At 36.5% G+C, this 20,563-nt stretch overlaps 1 protein-coding gene across 6 annotated transcripts in view; it reads left to right on the top strand.

The window, feature by feature from the left end:
- Window positions 1-12,485, top strand: part of BTAF1 (B-TFIID TATA-box binding protein associated factor 1) — a 115,760-nt gene extending 103,275 nt beyond the window's left edge. For 5 of the 6 annotated variants that reach the window (XM_074233381.1, XM_074233384.1, XM_074233383.1 and 2 more), the window contains 3 exons: window positions 4,234-4,393; window positions 5,157-5,327; window positions 7,755-12,484. In XM_074233381.1, coding sequence (XP_074089482.1) covers window positions 4,234-4,393; window positions 5,157-5,327; window positions 7,755-7,901 — 478 coding nt within the window. In that variant the 3' untranslated portion in view covers window positions 7,902-12,484. Of the gene's footprint in view, window positions 1-4,233; window positions 4,394-5,156; window positions 5,328-7,754 lie in introns of all 6 variants that reach the window. The other variant, XM_074233382.1, reaches the window with a different exon arrangement.
- The last annotated feature ends 8,078 nt before the right edge of the window (window positions 12,486-20,563 follow it).

Raw genomic sequence — 20,563 nt, 5'->3', positions numbered from 1 at the left:
TTTTTTCTATCAAAGAATAACAAGAAATTGTGAAATTGTAAAATAAAAATCAGTCCCTGAAAAATACATTGTTCTGTTTAAGTTAACTTATGGATAATGAGGTTTTAATTATTCAGTAATAGGTTAATTTTCTAGAAAGGATATGTAATCAAATGATCACTTACTACTACTCTTCTTGTGGCACATTTAAAATTGTCAGGCTTCTTAATGTAGCCTAAGATTTCATAAGCTTTCTTGGTTCCCATATCATATTCTTAACTTACACTGACCTTGAAGTTCACTAAAAGACCTAGATCTTTTTTAGACAAATATGCCTAGCCATTCCACACCTTATATATTTTTAAATTAATGTTTTGAACCAAGTGTAATATTTTTAATTTATCCTTATTAAATGTTTTTAGATAGCCTTTTAAACAAATATTCTAGTTTTTTAGAATCCTGCTTTCATATCCCAGTATTAGATATTCCTCATAGTTTATATCATTTATGTCATTTGTTATTTTTGTCATTATTGATTGATTTGTAAATCTGCTAAGTATGACATCTCTACCCTTATCCAGACTATTGATTAGATTGAATAAGACTATCAAATTGGTGATTGAATAAGACTATCAAAATAAGAACAAGATTAATTTCTCATGGTCTAATTTTAGTGCAGTCTGCTGCCTCCTTGTGAGCATTCATTAGGCATTCCCTGCTTGTCCCTTTAATTGTACATTTTAAAATTTACTCAAGAATTAAAGTAAGCTCATATGGTCTGTAGTTTGCAAATTTTGTTGTTTTTTTAAACCAGTTAAGATTTTCTCTTCTCCACTCCAACAGCATCTTGCCTAATCTCTATAATCTTTTAAAAGCCTAGTTCTTTTGGCCTACATGGTCCATCAAGAATCCATCAAGGCCAATTACGGCTTCTCTTAGTCTTTTGTCATTTATATTTGTGTTTCATGCTGTTACTTAAGAGGGAATTTCTGTTTTAAAACCTTTATCAAAAGAGAAGTTTCAGAAATTAGCAAGGAAATGAAATTAATCTAGTCATACTATTGAAACTGTTAAGCAATATAGCATAGTGGCTAGAGCACTGGAAATGGAGAACACCAAGTTCTTGTCTTCGTGCTACAATAAATTATCTTTATGACCTTCAGGAAGAATTTTATCTGCTCTACCTTACTAAAAACCTTAGAGCAACTTCATCATAAATTATTAGATCTTAAGGAGAATTTAGAAGTCATAGTCCAGTTTTCTAATTTTGCAGATAATAAAATTTAAGTTTCAGAAAGGTAAAGTGAGAACAGGACAGTTTAAGGCTGGAAACCAGTTCTCCTGAATCCAGTTTCACTTGTGGAGACCTGAAGATCTCATGAGATAATAAATGTACCATTAATTATACATGAGCATATGAATAGAAAGCAATATTGCTATTATATTGCTGTACTATACCTTTATATAATCTTGAAAAATACCCTTTTATCTCATATTTTACTTTTTTGTCAAGAAATTTATGACAATGGTTTTTTTTTTTTTTTTTTTTACTATATTCCTGGATGTGAATGAAAACAGAAAGAAGTCAACTTCAAAGGCAGGCCAGTGGCATTTGAAGGTCAACCAAACTGATCAACTGGAGATAGTTATCAGCAGCTGTGCTCAGTTACTCTGAAGTCAGCTTAGCAAGCATTTATAATGTATCCATCAGGCACTCTGCCTAATGCTGGGGGATACAAAACAGGCAGAAAAAGAGTCTGTTTCAAACAAGATATTTAGAGGATAAATTAGAGATAATCATGGAGTAAACACATTAATATTAAGGGGGATTGGGAAAGACTTTTTCCAGAATGGGAAATTTTAGCTAGGATTTAAAGAAAACCAGAAAGGAAAGGGATGAAGAGGAGGGAGGGAGGAAGGAAGAAAGAAAGAGACAGACAAAGACAGAGAGAATGAGAGTGTGAGCTTCCCAGCCATAGGAGAGGCAACAAGTGAAAAATGTCTGGATAGGAAATGGACTAAGTGGAGAGTTGGAGAGTGTATAATGTTTAAGAACATTGCGGGGAGGGGATTGGGTCAAGGAAGCAGATCATGAAGATCTTTTGGGGGTTTTTTTTAAGGTTTTTGCAAGGCAAATGGGGTTAAGTGGCTTGCCTAAGGCCACACAGCTAGGTAATTATTAAGTGTCTGAGGCCAAATTTGAACTCAGGTACTCCTGACTCCAGGGCTGGTACTTATCCTCTGTGCCACCTAGCTACCCCCATGAAGATCTTTGAATGCCAACCAGATGTTTTTATATTTTATCCTAGAGATGATAGGGAGCTGCCAGAGTTGATTAGATAGGAATATATGTAACATTTATACCTCTACTTTAGAAGATCGTTTTGCCAGCAAAGTAGAACATAGAATAGAATGGAGAGATCCTTGAGGCAAAGATGAACCTTTCCTCCTTCCCCTGCTCCCCTCAAAATGTTCACCAGTAGTTCATGTTTGAGTTGATGAGGAGCTGGGGTGGGGTGGGGGAGTCAGGGAAGAGAATAGGGCACATTTAAGAGAGATTATGAAGGTGAAACTGTGAAACTTGGCATTTGATTGGGCATGAGGATGAGAAGTCAAAGGGCAAAACTTAGTTTGAGCCTTAGTGACTAAGAGGATGATAGTACTCCCAACACTATTAGGACAATTAGGAAGAGAGAGAAGGATTTAGGAAGAAAGATGATGAGTTTAGATTTGGACATACTGAGTTTGAAAAGTCTATGGAACATCCCATTAGAGATGACTTAATAGGCACTTAAAAATGCAAGACTATAGATCAGCAGAGAGGTTTGAGCTTGATAAATAGATCAGAGATTCATTGGCATAGAGATAATTGAAACCATGGGAGCTGCTGAGATCACCAAGCAAAATAATATATAAGAAGAAGAGGGCACAGGATAAATCTTGGGAGAAAGACTATGGTTAAGGGCCATGACCTGAATGAATCCAGCAGAGAGGAGATTGAGAAGTCAGGTGGGTTAGAAGAGAACCAGTAGAGTATAGTATCCCAAAAACCTAGAGAGAGAAAAGTATTAAGGAGAAAGGGGTGATAAGATTCAAAGGCTGCAGAGAGATCAAGGACTTTGGGGATTGAGAAAAGACCAGTAAATATTGGCCATTAAGAGACCACTGGTAGCTTTGGAAAGAATGGTTCCAGCTAAATGAGAAGGTCTGAAACCAGACTATAGAAGAAAGCAAGAGAAAGGAAGTGGAGGCATGTTTTAGATGGTCTTCTTGGGGAGTTTAACAAGAAAAATAGGAGAGAGATAGAAAGATAGCTAGTGGAAAATGCATAGATTAAATGAGCAGGTTTTGGGGTGATTGGAGACATGAACTTGTTTGTAAGGCAATAGAGAGTCAGCTAGTAGAGATTAAAGATCAGTGAGAAAGTGGGGGTAACAAAACAATGCTGGAGAAGAGATAGAAGGGAGTCACTTGTGAAAGATTTGGCTTGGCAATGAGAATGGGTACTTCTTTAAATGAGACTGGTAATAGGAGCAGATAGGGATAGGAGACATCTGAGGGAGATAAAGAGGGAACTCTTGGTAATGTCTTCTTTTTGTTATGTTTTTGTTGTTGTTTTAGGGAAATAAGAAACAAGGTTCTCCCTAAGCGTGCAGAAAAGGCATCCATATCAGATTTGAGGAAGGGATAATGAGTTACTTTAGGGAGTTGTAGAAGGATTGTGTTGTAGTGAAGGCTCAATTGAGATTATGTCACCTAAATTTCTAATAGAATTTATAAAATTTAATGATATTCTCCAGCTATGTTCAGCAACACATGAGAAGTAGTGAAGGCAGAATTTGGTGGAAGTAATACAAGACCAATATTCCAAGACCAATATTTGGCAGGACAAGATTGGTAATAAGGGAGAACGAGGACAACATGAAGTTGCATTGGTTCATCTAGAGGTCTGGGAAGAAGGGAAAAGAGTAGAGTCAGGGCTGAGGGGACTGCATGGGAGAGAGAGATGGAGGACATAGTAAGCTTTTCATAGATAATAGAATTCCATAAAGAAAACATGTTCTTCAGCTGGTTGTTTCAGAACTTTAACAAGATACATAGAATTTGAAAAGTTTACCTAACATCAACAAAGTTCTTATTTCTTGTCTTCAGTTTTTATTAAACAATTTAAATCCTAATACATAGGAAGTTCAGGAAAAATATTTTAATTTTTTTCTTTTCTTTTCCCCCTTTTCCTTCAATTTGTGTATTTAGGTTCAACAATGACCCATCCATAGATGTTCTTTTACTGACTACACATGTTGGTGGACTGGGTCTTAACTTAACAGGAGCTGATACAGTCGTATTTGTTGAGCATGACTGGAATCCTATGAGGGATTTACAAGCAATGGATCGAGCACATCGTATTGGCCAGGTAAACTGCCAGTGTTGCTGTACATATTATTATGATGTGATTTCCTACTCCTGTCATTATTGTAAGCACACTTTAAAATTTTTGCTTTAAAAGTTGTGGTGTCGGACAGTAGGATAGAGTGGTCCTGGGCTAGGAGTCAAGAAACTTGAATTCTAGTCCTAACTTTGTCATTAATTTCTAGTGGGACCTACCTCTTTGAAGCTTTAGCCTCCTCATCTTTAAAGTAAGGTAGTAGAACCAATGAATTTATAAAAGATCCCTTCTATTGCTTAACAGCCTCTAAATGAATGTTTTAATCAATTTTTTGACCCTAAAAACAAGAATGATAAGACAGTGCTCTTCCTATTTTGGGCTTTTTTTTTTTTTATCACCAGTTGATCTTCTGTAGGCTATCTATTTAGAATACCTCTGACACTATATTATTCAGTAATACCTTAGGTAAACTCGGTCCCTGGTCTCTCCTCCTTCACTCTCTAGACATTCCTAGACTTTCTTAACTGCTATAACTGAGCCTGAAGAATATGACTTGTCCGTCCAGAACAAAAGATGAGTTAGCAGGGAAAATTTGATTCTCTGTGGTAGAATGGAGAGATATAAGGGGCTAGGTCCTTGTACAAATTGAAATATATATCCTTAGATACAGCAAAGTGACTGCCTAAAATGACTGTCATTTCTCTAAAGATCCCTCATAGCTACTATAGTAAATCTGTCATATCTTTCATGCTGTAATTTATGGTTATTAATCATGTTTTCCCTCCCCAAGAAACGAGTTGTTAATGTTTATCGATTAATAACAAGAGGAACGCTGGAAGAAAAAATAATGGGTTTGCAGAAATTCAAAATGAATATTGCAAATACAGTTATTAGTCAAGAGAATGCTAGTCTGCAGAGCATGGGGACTGATCAACTTCTTGACCTGTTTACCCTTGATAAGGTAAAAAATTTATTGTTCTGTTTGTCATGAATCATAAAATGATGTATCACTCATTTTGTCACCTACTGGTATGTTCAAAGAAGCCTGGTCAACACAACTCTGGTTCATTGTCTATGAGGACATATTATAGGATTATAGGAAAAGTTGGCATTTTTTTCATTGTTGATGGAAGTAGCACATATTAGCAGTTAAGCTGCCCAGAAATCATTGCTGAGGGAACCCAGAGGTCTGTCAGATTTTGGTGGTTTCTTGTCGGAGATTTGCACCCTTGACACATTAGTATTTTATTATTGGTTCTTAATTGGTTATTATAGGCTTCAGATATCTAGAGGCACAAGTAGCTGGGTCTCCATGACTGATATTCCCCACTTGGTATTGCCCTTTCTGTTATTTTTGAGTCAAGATATTTGTGAGCTGAAGCCTCTGAGGGATCAAAGGTATTCACTGTTTAGTGTCCTAGTGTCCCATCCTCCAAATTAGAATGCAAATCAAATCCCAGTATTTGCATTGACTATCACTCCAAAGAAGATTTATATATTACAAAGTTCTTTCTGTTTTTCTAAAAAAAAATCTCATTAATACATACTTTGTTGACTAAATTCTTACATAAAAAACTAATTCTCTTCTGAAATATTTTCTCAGTATCTTGTGCAGGTGCCCTTTCTCTTCTCACATAATCAGGTATTTCACACCCCATCCGGGTGCTCCGCTGCTCTCCAGGTCTACTGCACCTTTACTTCTACCCTGCCAATGAACTTTCCTCCTTGTGTTGCCTTCCCTAACTAGAGCTTTTCCAGAGCAGGGAATGCTTCCTTTCTTCTGTTTGTATCCCATCCTGAGCTCAACACCTTTGTCCATAGGGATCAGCATTTAATAAAAAAAATTTTTCCCATTCATTTATAGTGTAGAGAAGGAAAGCATGTGACAAATAAGAATAGGGCTGCCCTAGGGCCTGTACTGTTCAAACAGTTTTTCAGAAACTTTGATGAAACTCTAGATGCCATGCCTACAAGATTTGCAGATGACATAAAGCTAGAACATATGACTAATATGTCACGCAGCAAACATGTCAGTAGTCTAGACTATACCATAATCAGATGAAGATTTAAGCAGGATATGTAGAAAGTCCTACTCTTGGGTTCAGAAAATCACTTGTACAAAATACAAAATGGAGATGGTGTTTCTGTTCAAGAGCTCATAAGAAAAAAAAAAGATTGGAGCCAGTAGTTAGTGGACTGAGTTCACTTGAATCAACAGTGCAATATAGAAGTCAGAAAAGTGAAATTTGATTCAGAAGGGAAGAAGAGAGGTGTGTTGATCTCATTGAACTTAGTCCAAATCAAGATTCTATGTCCAACATTTAGAATGATGATGATGTTTGTCCTTCCTTCCTTCCTGAAGAAGACCACAGGGAAGTGATGCCATGACAAGTACACAAATTGGATTTAAGTGAGGAATGGCTGTGCTAAATCACTAGCCTCTCTCCTCCAGAGTCATCTGGGTCCAGCAGCCAGATATGAATCAGGAGATGACCCTGGATGTGAGGCATTCAGGGTTAAGTGACTTGCCTAAGGTCAACACAAGTGTCTGAGGCTGGATTTGAACTCCAGTCCTTCTGACTCCAAGACTAGTGTTCTATCTACTGTGCCAACGAACTGTCCTAACATTTCAGAAATACATTAATAGAATGAAAAGACCACAACTAGAACACAGGCTACAAGAGAACTGTATGAAAGAATTTGAAATGTTTAGCCTGGAGAAAAGAAAACTTATGTGGGACAAAAAAGATTTCTTCCACTATTTAAAAGATTTCCATTCGTAATTCAGTTCACACATATCCTGCCTGGCATTTTTCATAAATAACTGTAAAAGTATTTCTTTTCATTTCCTAATTCTTTAGAATTTGCATGTGAAGAGGCATTTCAGATGGTAAAACTAGGATCCATGAATGGAAGTTATAGGGAGGCTTACTTTGCTTCAGTATAAGAAAAAATTCTCAGACAGACAGTTCCAACAATAAAAAAAGCTGACTTGTAAGAAAATTCCTCACCACTGAAAGTATTTGAGGTGAATGAGACTTTCTTCATCTTGTGGAAGGTTGGATTCTAGATGACTTCAAAAACTGACTTCCAGCTCTAAAATTCTTTGAAAAAAGTCAATGGGCAAAATTGAGACATTCTCTAAACTTTGAATCATTAGAAATGTGATTTGTACTATTTCATTGGCAGCATTCTCTACTGCCAGTAGAGTAGAGTTAAATAGGAAAATGAAATGTTGCCAATACTGTTGCTAAGCCTGAATTCTAGTATATTCAATTACAAACTAAAAAGAGAAACAATAAAAAAATGAAATGTTAAAGAATGGTTTAATATATTAGAAGTATTGGATTAATTTCTGAAATGATTTTCATTCTTACTTTCCTTTAAGGATGGAAAAGTGGAAAAAGCAAATACCTCGGCAACTTCTGGAAAAGCAAGTATGAAATCAATTCTGGAGAACCTCAGTGATCTTTGGGATCAAGATCAATACGACACTGAGTACAGTCTTGAAAATTTTATGCATTCTCTCAAATAACTGTCAATTCTTGTTAAGGCAACTGCTGCTAGATTAATTATTTTTTCTGCTGATATTCAGCAAATTTCAGAGTTTATGGAGAACATTTAGCTCATTGTGTAAATAAATTGGAAAAGGAATCAGCATGATTCTTGAGCTTGTTCCACTGGGGGGAACAAGTTATTCTGTCTTAAAACTTTGCACTGTATTAAACTGAAGTTTTAATGTGAAGTGGTTTGAATTTTGATATACTGAAGAGACCCAGAGGGGGGAAGCCAGCCACACAGGGTTTACACATGCTACCAAATGGTGTTCTCATTGGGAATGAGCCCGCATGTCATGGTGTACACAGTCACTTTGTACAGGAGCATTTCCATGAGTACTTTAGTTTGTTCATGTACATTTTTTTCCTTTTAAATGGAACTTGTTTTTATGATTTAAAAAGATAGAATTTTCCACTATCAGAAATTCAGATGAGCCATAATTTTAAGATAGTCATCATTAATATTGGTCAATCTTAGAAGCCAGAAGGAATGTTAGGAATTGAACTAGGTATCTGTATGCAAACCTTTGTATATTTAATGCAAGTTTTTTTGACATCATTTTGTCAATTTTTAAAAAATATAATATGGGCTATACGAAATACAGGTAATAGGCTTTTTAAGGCCACTTTTGCATCCTGTTAAGTGGGTGCACTTTTTTAATTTATCTAAAGGCTAGAATATAGCCTGATTCAAAGAACATATGTACTCACTAGGTTTCAATCATATATAAATATATAAATATATAATATATTTTTTGTAACTAAAAACTGTATACAAAAGTATACAAATAGGAGTTTTTCAAAAATAGATTTTACACTGTTTAGAATTCCAAAAATCTATGCTGAAAAGACTGTTTACTGTATTAGTGCATGACTTGAGGAAAATGTTTCCTTTACATATATAGATATACATGAATAAGCATCTATATATATAGGAATACCTACACTATACCCAAGAGGAGGAGTTCTGCCACTGAAATCATGTAACTATATTGGGCAATAATAATAGTTTGGAATGAGAATGTATTAGCTATACACTAGACAGTGTTATAAGAGAGATCCTAATGGGGAGGGTGGAGTGTATGTCTATAGATATAGATATGCAGTTTTATAAATGTTCAACAGAGAGAGAGAGAGAGAGAGAGAGAGAGAGAGAGAGAGAGGGAGAAATGTGTGCATGTCTGCGTAACACATATTTGAAATAAATGTATATATATATATGTTTAGAATTCCAGTTTGTCTGAGGTTTGTGGTGTACTTTGCCCTAGGCATCATTGAAGACCACCAGACCTCTGCTGTGTAGAATCCACACGTGTTTTGTTTAATGACATAAAGCATTAGCCTGTTTGACAGCCTTTAGATGGGGACTTTTGTCACATTTCAGTAGCTATTATGGCTACTTTGTAACATTAAATTTAGCATTCCATAAGAGAACAATAAAAATAAAATGGAAATACAAAATAAATATGTGTGTAGTTGTATATTAATCAAAAGGTTAGAGCTGAAGCATGACTTTGAACCATGTTTTTTTTTTTTGTACTTAATTCAAGTACATTGTGAAAATTTCTTTTGCAACTTGAGAATCTCCTTTTTCCTTATAAGTACATTTTGGTATATTGGAAAGGACATGTGCTTGCAGTCGGTGCACTGGGTTTGAATTTTGCCTCACACAGATACTGTGTGTCAACATGGCAAATTAGATAAACCTTCCAGACTTTCTTATCTGTAATAATGCAGAAGGTAATATTTGCACTATCTACCTCATGGGGTCATTTTGGGAGAAAACTCTCATTGCCAACATAGGTTCACATCAATGTGAGTTAATTTTTTATCATCTTTTGGTCACTCATAGTCTAAATTAAGGGGGGGGGCAAAAGAGAAAACATGTGAATTTGTATGCCACAAGTTAGCTTAGATGCCAATAATGTGCTTAAGAATATTATGTCTTTATTATCATTTATGACACTTTCAGGGGGGTTTTGTTCATCTAGTTTTTGAACTTTAAATTATCACACAGTATCCTCTGTAACAGTTACTGAAGCATAAGAAACTTAATTGTATTTTCAGATACAGATAAGACTGAATCTAACATTTTCCAAAAATGAGATGAGATAGAGTATTTGATTTTTCTTTGTGCAAAACCTTTTATTTCTGACACACTGACAAACAAAATAAATTTTAAATTATGGAGAATAACTTGGAGCATCAATGTATTTTGTCTGGGATAGGCCTCAGTTTCTTTCATCCATAAAAATAGATTGCATTTAACAAAATCCAGTGTCTGGCCCATCTCTAAATCTCAGACATCAGAGAGCCATTTGTCTATCCACCTATCTTAGAAATCCCTTCTATAATGTCCCCAATAAATACTCATTTAACTGCTGTTGAAGCTGACTTATGAGAGAGAAACTTATTATGATAGCCCTTCCAATTTTGGACTATTCAAAGTTTTAAGAAGTTTTTCTCTGGGTGGTTAGGTGGCGCAGTGGATAGAGCACCAGCCCTAGAGTCAGGAGTACCTGAGTTCAAATGTGGCCTCAGACACTTAATAATTACCTAGCTGTGTGGTCTTGGGCAAGCCACTTAACCCCACTGCCTTACAAAAACCTTAAAAAAAAAGTTTTTCTCCTATTGAACCTGTTCATAATTTATTTGTTGCTCATAGTTCAACCCCCTGGAGTATCCCCTTTCCACAAGATAGCCATTCAAATTGGAAGGCATCGTAAAGCTCAAAAGCTCAGATTCCCTTTATTTTGGACAGATGAGGAAACTGAGGCCAAAAGAGGCGAAGTGACTTTTTTAGTCATTTAGATATTAAGTAGCAGATCTGGGGTTTGAACCCAGTTCTCTAGCTCCAGATTCAGTATCTTCTAGCAGAGTGCTGAACACATGGTAAAAGCTTAATAAAATGCTTGTTGACTGACTATAGGAAGGAGGGGATGAAATGACAAAATACTAAGCGGAAGGCAGGACATTCTCCAGCTTTTTAACACTGGGCATTGAACCACTACAACTCTGACCCTTCATCTCCTCATCTATAAACTGGAGATTGTCTCACAGGGTGTCGTGAGATGTTCTTAAGGTGCTTTGTGAACTCTGAAACACCATGTAAAAGTCATCTTGTCATACCCCACTGCTTCTTCATACCAGAACAGGTCATATAAACGTAGGAATTTTATAATAATGAAGCCCCCAAATAATTATGGGGGGTTATAAAATATACCACCACCTTTGTGCTGGGGAAGATGTCTTTATATTCCCAAATGCCCCATTGCTGTGTGAGTTCTGCAGCACAGTAAGAGGCAAATTAGTTGTTTCCTTTCAAGGAGAGACCCTTTCCATTGGTGCATATGTTAATATTCTCAGGTTACAGGGTCCAGGTATAACTCTGGCTGACAAGTTCAGCTCTGTAGTGAAAAGTAAAGTATATGTTTTATATTACTGCCTTTCTGCCTTTATTTATGAATTTTTGTGCCCTTGCTAGGTGTTCAGTTCTTGTAAATGTGCAGCTATCCTGAAAAAAATAAATATATCAATATTCCCATCCACTATTTGCAGTCTATAAAATCTAGTTTTTTCCCATCCTTCTGTTCAAATCCATTGTTTTCTTCTTGTTATTTTACTGTTAGATTTATTAAACTCATACAGAATAGTCTGGCTCACATTTCTCTGCATTGGAGTTAATTTTTCCTTTTAAGTAGTTAACTGCCATTTGCTGTCTACATATATTTACTGATAATTGTGTTGTATCTAAGGTGCCTTTCAGGATAATGTAGTTTCCCTGTTTGTCATTCTTGACAGTATCATTTTTACTATTGCCTTATCAGAAGTCATGATTGCCACTCCTTCTTTGGATTCAAATGAATATAATAATAAATGTTGTTTCAGTCCCTCACCTTAAATCTGTTTTCCCTGCTTTAAGTGTGTTTTTTTTGTATGTAACAAATTGTTGCGGTCTGTTTTCTCTAATCCATTCTGTAACTGTTTCATATTAGTGTTAATTCCATGAAGATTCAGTTTTATAATTGTTTATTTTCTCCATCTAATACTCTTATGACCGTAATTTTTTTTTAAAGCAGCAGAACACTGTACAACTCATTCTGCTTGAAAAGGTACATTCCCAGTTTTGATCTTATACAAACACCATCTCCCTACACCCCTGACTTGGTTCTCCCTATCTCCAAATTCTGTTTTTGTTGTTGTAATCTTTACCACCCTTCCCTTGTTCAACCCAGATAAAAGTAGAGTTTAGGAGCCTTCAACATTCCTTTTTTGAACTCTTCTTACTCTCCTCCCACTGATTCATTCTCTTCCCTCAACCCATCCCACCCCTGCCCATGTTCTTTTGAGAACCCTTCCATAAAATGGAAGTTCTGTTTCTTACAGTACATGAACATTGTCATTACTCATTAGTAATTTTATATGCTTTTATAAGTATTTTGTATTTTCTTATGTATGTATATATTGTATCTTTCTGGTAGAATGTATGTTCTTTGAGGTTAGGGGTTGTTTTGTTTTTGCCTTTGTATCCCCAGTACGCAGCACATGCGTGGTAGTCATTTAATAAATATTTATTGAATTGAATTAATACTATTTGGACTTGTTTACCTTGTTCAGTTTTTGTTGATGATGATGATGAATGTGTTATGTTAAAATACCTGAGCACCTGTATTTTTTAGGAGGAATGACTGAAAATTTGTGTTCTTGCAAAAGAAATACCTTGTCTTACAAAGGAGTATATGCTCAGTTTTACATAATGTTAATTTCGTAAGGCAAACTAGTTTTCTTTGTTTTTGCTTAATCATATTTCAACATTTTATCCAGCAAATTTAAAATCGGTGCTATTTGATATATGAATTGATGCTTGACTGCTTGTGATTTTTCATTTGATTCTTGGCAAATTTCTCTTCTAGATGAATTGAAGTAAGATTCTACTCTACCAGTGTACACTAGATTCTCTAGTCCTAGACTATGGCTATTGACCAACATATTAACTAGCCCTCTCAACTTCACCCAATCTTCAAATTTGACAAATATAAAATTTAATATGATTTCGTACAAGTCACTCATAAAATGCTAAAAGTTCAGAGCCAAGTTAGGTACATGGAGCTTTCTGTCCCCTAAGATGGCTTCCACCTATTTATGATTATTCTTGGTCCTGGTGTTCAGCCACTTCCAAGTCCACTTGACTTTGGCATCCTCTACCTCACACTTCTCAATCTGAATAGTATAAGAAATTTGAGTCAATGTTTTTAAGATCAAATTATCCCGCAAGTATCCCTCTGGTCTACTCGTCAGGCAGTTAATCAAATTGGAAGTAAGTTTAGGACAGAAGCCATTAAAAAAGCCATGCTACTTCTTCATGTTCCCAGTTTCCTTTTCTGAATCTGTAAAACCTCTGTCAGCAATTAAAGCCAAGTTTCCTGATTCATTTGCATATTTGTCTTTTGGAAAGTTGGGGTGACTTTTACAGTCCTACACCATTTGGCTTGAATTTTTGTGAGTCTTTGGCAGCTCCACCATGATGGTTGCCTTTTTTTGTTTGTTTTTTTTAACTACTTGGGATATAATATGTACATGCCTGGGTGACCACATGGTGCTTTTTAAACCCTATCAGTCTCCATTTCCTCTTAACCATTTTTTTTTCTGTCCTTCATAATATGAAGATCTTTCACCATGTTAGAGAAAACGAGAGTTGACCTACTTTTTCCCTTATCATCCCATCCACTTTAGCAGAAGTTATATTGTTTTTTAATCTTGCTCTAATCCACAAAATAGATTTTTTCAAGTCTTTCATTTTATGTTTATCTTTTGTCACCACCTTAAGCATCTTAGGGAGCTTTTTAGCTCTCTCCTGACACCATGTCTTAAAAATCAAAGTTGTGCTTCTGTTGCACTCTCTTCAGAGAGTGCCTCATTTGCTCCCTTATTGGAATTAGTTCTCTTTGATTCTTTTTGGTCTGGACCTGTAACTTCATTGGTGTTATAGTGAATGGTGGAGACTTTAACTAGGGGCACTTAGGAGTACCTGCTGAGAATCACACAGCAGGCATAAGAACTGACTCCAGGTCTTCCTTTTCCTGAGACCCAACTCTTGCACCACTATGCAAGTTGCCTTTTTAAGGTCAACTTCATCTATAGAATTTTAGGTCAAGGGATCTTACCTAGTCTTTCTCTGATCCTTTTGAGATTTGTTCTCCCAAACATCCAACTGAGCCATTTTTCTTCCCTATAAATTCAAAAAAGTTTCCATCATTGTTATTTTATCAACCACTTCCCTTGCTTATGAATTTTCTTTTACACTCCTACCTTTTGAAGAATGAAACTGTCATCAGTCCAGCTTTTATAAACTATACTACTCTTGTTTTTGCTTTTAAGATTTTACCAATTGAGTATATACATCAAGTACAGAAATAAAAACATTTACCCCCAAGACCTAAGGACCATAAGTCTTTCTTGGTCCCTGTGTAGCATGGTCTTAGACTTATGTAGTTTCTACATAATCTAGGACCCTACAGATTCATGTATAAATGTATTCTGGCCCCTAGAGTTCATTTTTCTCAGCTACTATTGGGCCAGCTGTCAAAGGCATGCCTAAGAATTATCCCTATCATTATACTGTTTTATTTCATATTGAGTGTGTGGTCTATTTCCTAAATCTAAATTTCCTAAATCCACAAAAATATCACTTGTGTTTCTTTTCTGTTGTTCTTCACCCAAGTGACCTACAGATTCATCCCTCTAGTTCTGGGGTTGGGAACCTTTTTTCTGCCTGGGGTCATTTGGATATTTATAACATCATTCATGGGCTCTATTTGGGCATTTAATTAATTCATCTCTAAAAAGCACCCAGATTTCTTGAATTTCCAGTCCCCCTACAGTTGCCTTGGCAATGCTGGACAAATAGGGACTTCAGGCCAGAGGTTTGTTCCCCCCAACACCCTAGTTCCTTGATTTCCTCTTAAAAACAAATCTTTTTAATATACATTACTACTGGCCTCACCTTTGATGTATTCTTTTCCTTTTCAATAAAGACTCATATTCCTGTAAGTTCAGTCAACAAATATTTGTGAAACACTCAGTGTGTGGCCAGACCATACTTTAGGTTCTGGAAAGACCAGGTCAAAAATTGATCCTCACAACAACCCTCTGCAGTAGATGCTACTATTCCCAATTTAGAGTTGAGGACATTGAGGCAAGCAGAGGTTAAATGTCTTAACCAGAGTCTCACATGTACTAAATGTCCAGATCAGATTGAAAGCAGGTCTTCTAGACTCTAGGCTCAGCTGGAATCCATCAGGCCACCTAATTGCCTCTAGCTGGTTGGATATTCATTGGTATAGGTATTGTTACAGATCCGCAACATTTTGCAATTCACATTTGTCTTAAGGGGTGGAGTCAGGAGTACCTGAGTTCAAATCCAACCTCAAACACTTAATAATTACCTAGCCATGTGGCCTTGGGCAAGTCACTTAACCCCAATGCCTTGAAAAATCTAAAAAAAAATAAAAAGATGATGCAGCAGGGTGGCTAGGTGGCACAGTGGATAGAGCCCTGGAGTCAGGAGTACCTGAGTTCAAATCCAGCCTCAAGACACTTGATCTTTAGCTGTGTGGTCTTGGGCAAGCCACTTAACCCCAATTTGCCTTGCAAAAACCTAAAAACAACAAAAAAAGATGATGCAGCCAATCTGGGGGTGAGTCTCTCCATATGAAACAAATACTAGCACCTACTTCATGGTTGTGAGGATCAAAACAAGATAATTGTAAAACAATTGTCACTTTTATCATTATTACAATATCACCTGGCTTAGAAGATAAATATACGTTGGCATTTTTCTCCCTATTGCTTTTCCATTTAGAAGCCTTCGGTTAGATTCACAAGATCCTAAAACATGCAGTTTACATTATTAAATGTTCAGACACACTAGCTAGTCTGGGCCCCTTCACCAACAGGACGGGAGAGAGTACCCTTGGATGACTAAGTCTTATAAGTACATTCTCTAGCATTAAAGGAAGTCTTCCAACCCATCCATTTTGGTGAATCTTCCTTTGACCCTTCCTTCCTCTCAAACAATCCAGATCTCACTTCCCTTTTGCTAAAACTCTAGAGTTCTTTATTTCCCTTGCTTCACACTCATTCCTCTACCCCTTTCAATTAAGACCCTTATCCTTACCTCCACTAAAGTACTTTTTAAACTACCTCAAAGTCATTGCCAACACAAAAATCATAGACTTTTTCAATCTTCAGCCTCAATTTTTTAAAAGCATTTTACAATTAACTTTACTGTCTTCTCTTACCTTGATTTTTTTTTTAAATACTGCATGCATGGAGCTCATCTCCCAGAATATCTTGGTGTCACATAATCCCAGATTTTTCGTTTTCCATTGTAACCAATCTGGTAATAATTCTTTGCAAATTAAGCAAGGATGGTCTTCAAAAAACAAAAATATTGGGGCAGCTGGGTGGTACAGTAGATAGAGCACTGACCCTGGAGTCAGGAGGACCTAATCTCAGACACAATATTTTTTTAATTTATTTATTTTGAATTTTATAATTTTTCCCCTAATATTATTATCTAGCTGTGTGACCTTGGGCAAATCACTTGACCCCATTGCCTTATAAAAATAAAAAAAACAAAAAACAAACATATAGTCAGTCTATCACAGACTCATACTTACTTACCTTTCCTAACTCCCATTCAGTCTACCCTACCTCTAAATCCCCCCCACTACAATATACCCAATATATTGGCCTTCCAGGCTTTTGTGAAGACTTCCAGTGAAGGGGAAGCAATTACCTCCTCAGGCGGTCCATTCTACTTTTTTTGGATAGCTCTAAATATTAGGAAGTTTTTTTCTGGCATCAAGTCTAAATTTGTTTCTGCAACTACCATGCATTTTTTCCTAGTTTTGTTCTGGGTTCAAGTCTAATCCTTCTTCCACATGACAGCCTTAAGATATTTGAAGGCAGCTGACTTCCCTCCAAGACTTTTCCATGTTAAATATCCCCAATTCCTTCAAGCAAAGCTCTGCCTTGAGTCTTCATTTTTTAATCTGCTCCTTTAATGACTTTACCTGCTCAGCTTTTAGTTATCACCTCTACAAAATTAAATAATGAGTATACTCAATTGAATCATCACCATTTGGATATTAATTCCAACTGTATAAATCATAAACCATTCCTACTGGCCAATCCTTTCCATCTCCTACATGTACTTGAATGTTGGTCACAGGCTAGACATCTGCCATGCAACCTCCTAACAAGACAGGAATACCAGTGAAGTGGTTAGGCTGCCCACCAGATCTTTGGTTCTTACCACTTGGCCAGGCCATCCTCTTTGGTTAATACACTTCCCCAAAGACATCCTTTGCTTCATAATTCTTTGAAGTTCCTTAATTGTTAGATTTGGCAGTCTACCATGTACTTCACCACTTGTCCCCAAGATAATTTGTAAATTCTTGGAGTCTGTACTGATCAATGACTTACAGTCATATAATAACAGCACTGGTATAATATTGATATTAAGAATCTTGGACAAAATTGAAAAATGTTTGCAGAAATAAATCTAATGTAAAAATAAGGAGAAAATAATAGTAATAAGTAGCATTTAATAAACTAATATATGCCAGATACTGTACTAAACACTTTGTTTTTTGTGAGGCAATGGAGTTAAGAGGCTTGCCCAAGGCCACACAGCTAGGTAATTATTAAGTGTCTGAGGCCAGATTTGAACTCAGGTACTCCTGACTCCAGGGCAGGTGCTCTATCTACTGTGTCACCTAGCTACCCCTGTACTAAACATTTAAGAAATATCTCCAATTAATCTTCCCAACAACCCTGGAAGGTAGGTCCCATTATTATTATCATCCCTATTTTACAGTTAAGGAAATAGAAGTCATGTGACTTGCTCAGGGCCACATAGCTAATAAGTTAGATTGGATTTGAACTCAGGTCTTCCTGACTCCCAAGTCCAGGATTCTATCCAATGTGCCATTTAGTTGCTTTGAATTGAGGGAAAATATATCTGCAGTAAGTTTCCCTGATGAAGGCCTTGTTTCCAAGATACATTAAAAAACTGATTTTAATTCACAAGACTAAAAATAGATAAATGGTAGATAATAGTAGATAAATGGTCAAAGAACATGAAGAGGCAGTTTTCAAAGGAAGAACTTTCTCCCGTACTGCTAATTTGTATGAAATTATTGGGGCAAATAGGCACAGTAGATAATAGAGTCAAGAAGACTCATCTTCCTGAGTTCAAATGTGACTTCAGGACACTATGTGACCCTGGAAAGTCACATAACCCTCGGTTTCCTCATCTATAAAGTGAGCTAGAGAGGGAAATGGCACTTTTCTTTGTCATTGAAAACCCTAAACAGAGTCGTGAGAAGTCAGATATGACTGAAATGATTGCTTGTGGAGCAATCATCATGAAGAAAGGTTCCACCTTTCTCACCACCAGCAAAACAAACACTGCTGAACCCTGACAATAGTAGTATCCCCACAGTCCATTAGCCCATTTTTCAGCCCAGTCAGTACTTCTGGTCATCAGCCTATGGAGCAATTCCTTTGGAGAAGTTGCTAGCAATCCCCACCAAGTACTGACCACTTACCATCTAGAGGAGACAAGTCATTGTAACTGAAGGCATCCTGAGGGAGATATTAAGACAGTATATAGAAAGCAAATCAAAACATCACCTCAAGTACCACTTCCTGTCAGTCTGCTCAGGAGATAGTCTAGCTCTCCAGGACCTGGAGGTCACAAAGGCTTTGGAGTAGTCCATAGTCCTACTTACAACCTAGTCTCCCCATAGCCAGCAGTGAGGGAACAACCACCAACAACTGGTATTGAAGGTCATATAAGTCAAGATCCCTAGGCAGTGGCAGGCAGTACCCCTACTAGTCCCACTTCCAACCCAGCTTTACTTGCATGGAGATGACATCTGCTAACTATTTCTGTGAGTGCAGCATCCAAAGCTAATGAAGAGATTGAAAACAAAATTTTCACAACCAAAGTTCTTTGCAACTGTCAGTTGGTTCAACATAGAAGTGGATATGATTTTTTAAAGTCAGAAATGCCACTAAAGAATCTACATGATTAAAAAAATTTTTTAAAAAGAATATACATGATTAGTTGCTTTGCTAAGGACCATGGGGCTTTTCCATCAATCTCCATCTGAAATCTATGTATTATTGCCACCATCAGAATCTGAGGAATTATCTTGGCTTTGTATTTATTTCTCCATTGCTTTCAGTACTTCAAATGTTCAAAGCATTGTACACCTGACAAATTCTTTTTCATTCATTTATAAATCTAAATAAAGATTTGTGCATATGTTGCTGGGTCCATTAGAATACAATTTCATTGAGGTCATGGACTGTTTTGCTTATTCTTTGTATCCCTAGACAGAGTCTGAGACTTAGTAAGTAAATGTGTAAAATACTGAGTTTTTTTTAATTAACCTGTGTAGTGTTTGCTACTTGGTTTACTGTATTTAGACATTGGGGACAGTTTTCTCACATCATTCCCAGCATTATAGTATTTAGACCATTTGATTTGTCATGTTCTCCTGGGATCCCTATGATTCTCAAGGTTTGTCTATGCATCCTGTCTTCACGATCAGTGGCTTTTGCTTTTGTAGAGATCATGTTATTAACCTTTATATAACTTTTTTCATAACTTTTAGTATTATTTCCTTTAGCTTGTCTTCCAGATTGTCCTTCACTTCAGTATATTTGTATTCTCTTTTGTTTTTTTGAAGAGACCATCATGGACTCAAGATTTTCTACTATGCTAATCATTTCTGCTATTCAGACCATAAATCCTGGATTTTTTTCCCTTTTAACTTGCATTATACTTTTTCTTTTCTCTTTTGAGCTATTCTAGAACAGAATACTATTATTCTTTACTGACCTTGAATTCTATAGAGCTTAATGTTTCATCAGTTGTTGGTTTGACTTCCTTTGTTTTGTAATGCTTATTTAGAGATAGTTGTAATTTTTTAGATATTTTGGTATTCATTCTCCCTTGTAATTTAGTTTTTCCCTCTCTGTTGGTTTATTTGCTCACATTCTTGGTCACTTTTTGACTTTGATGATAAATTGGGAAGAGTCTCTTCCCCTTTGGTGTTGAAGAGGAGGAATCAGTAGCTCTGGACTTCAGGATTGAGAGTTAGACTTCAACATTGAGATTCTTCTCATATTGGGCAATTTACTTCTCATAGGCCAATGCCCCTGCCTTAAGTAGGTTCTGTGGGCTACAGTGTAAGCCCCAAACTAGATTCCTGTCCCCTTCCCTGTATATTCCCCAGTTCTATCGCTGGCTATCCTTCCCTTCTGTGCCTGGGCTGAATCGGCTTCTGGTACATTTCATAGGATTGGGAAGAAAGGAGGGTTGTAACCAAAGTTCCCTAACTTAGGCACTGTCTCAAGTAAGTGGTAGTCTAAACTCTCCCCTTCACACACACACACACACACACACACACACACACACACACACACACACACACAAAAACACACTCTCTCTCTCTCTCTCTCTCTCTCTCTCTCTCTCACACACACATACACACACACTTATACACACCCACAACTGGATAAAGTCATTGTCTGATGCTTGATGAAACCAGGTGGAGGGACA

Source organism: Macrotis lagotis, chromosome 4, assembly GCF_037893015.1.
Source record: "Macrotis lagotis isolate mMagLag1 chromosome 4, bilby.v1.9.chrom.fasta, whole genome shotgun sequence".
Lineage (NCBI taxonomy): Eukaryota > Metazoa > Chordata > Mammalia > Peramelemorphia > Peramelidae > Macrotis > Macrotis lagotis.
Note: the sequence above shows the minus strand (reverse complement) of the source record. Positions and strands in the feature narration are given on the sequence as shown.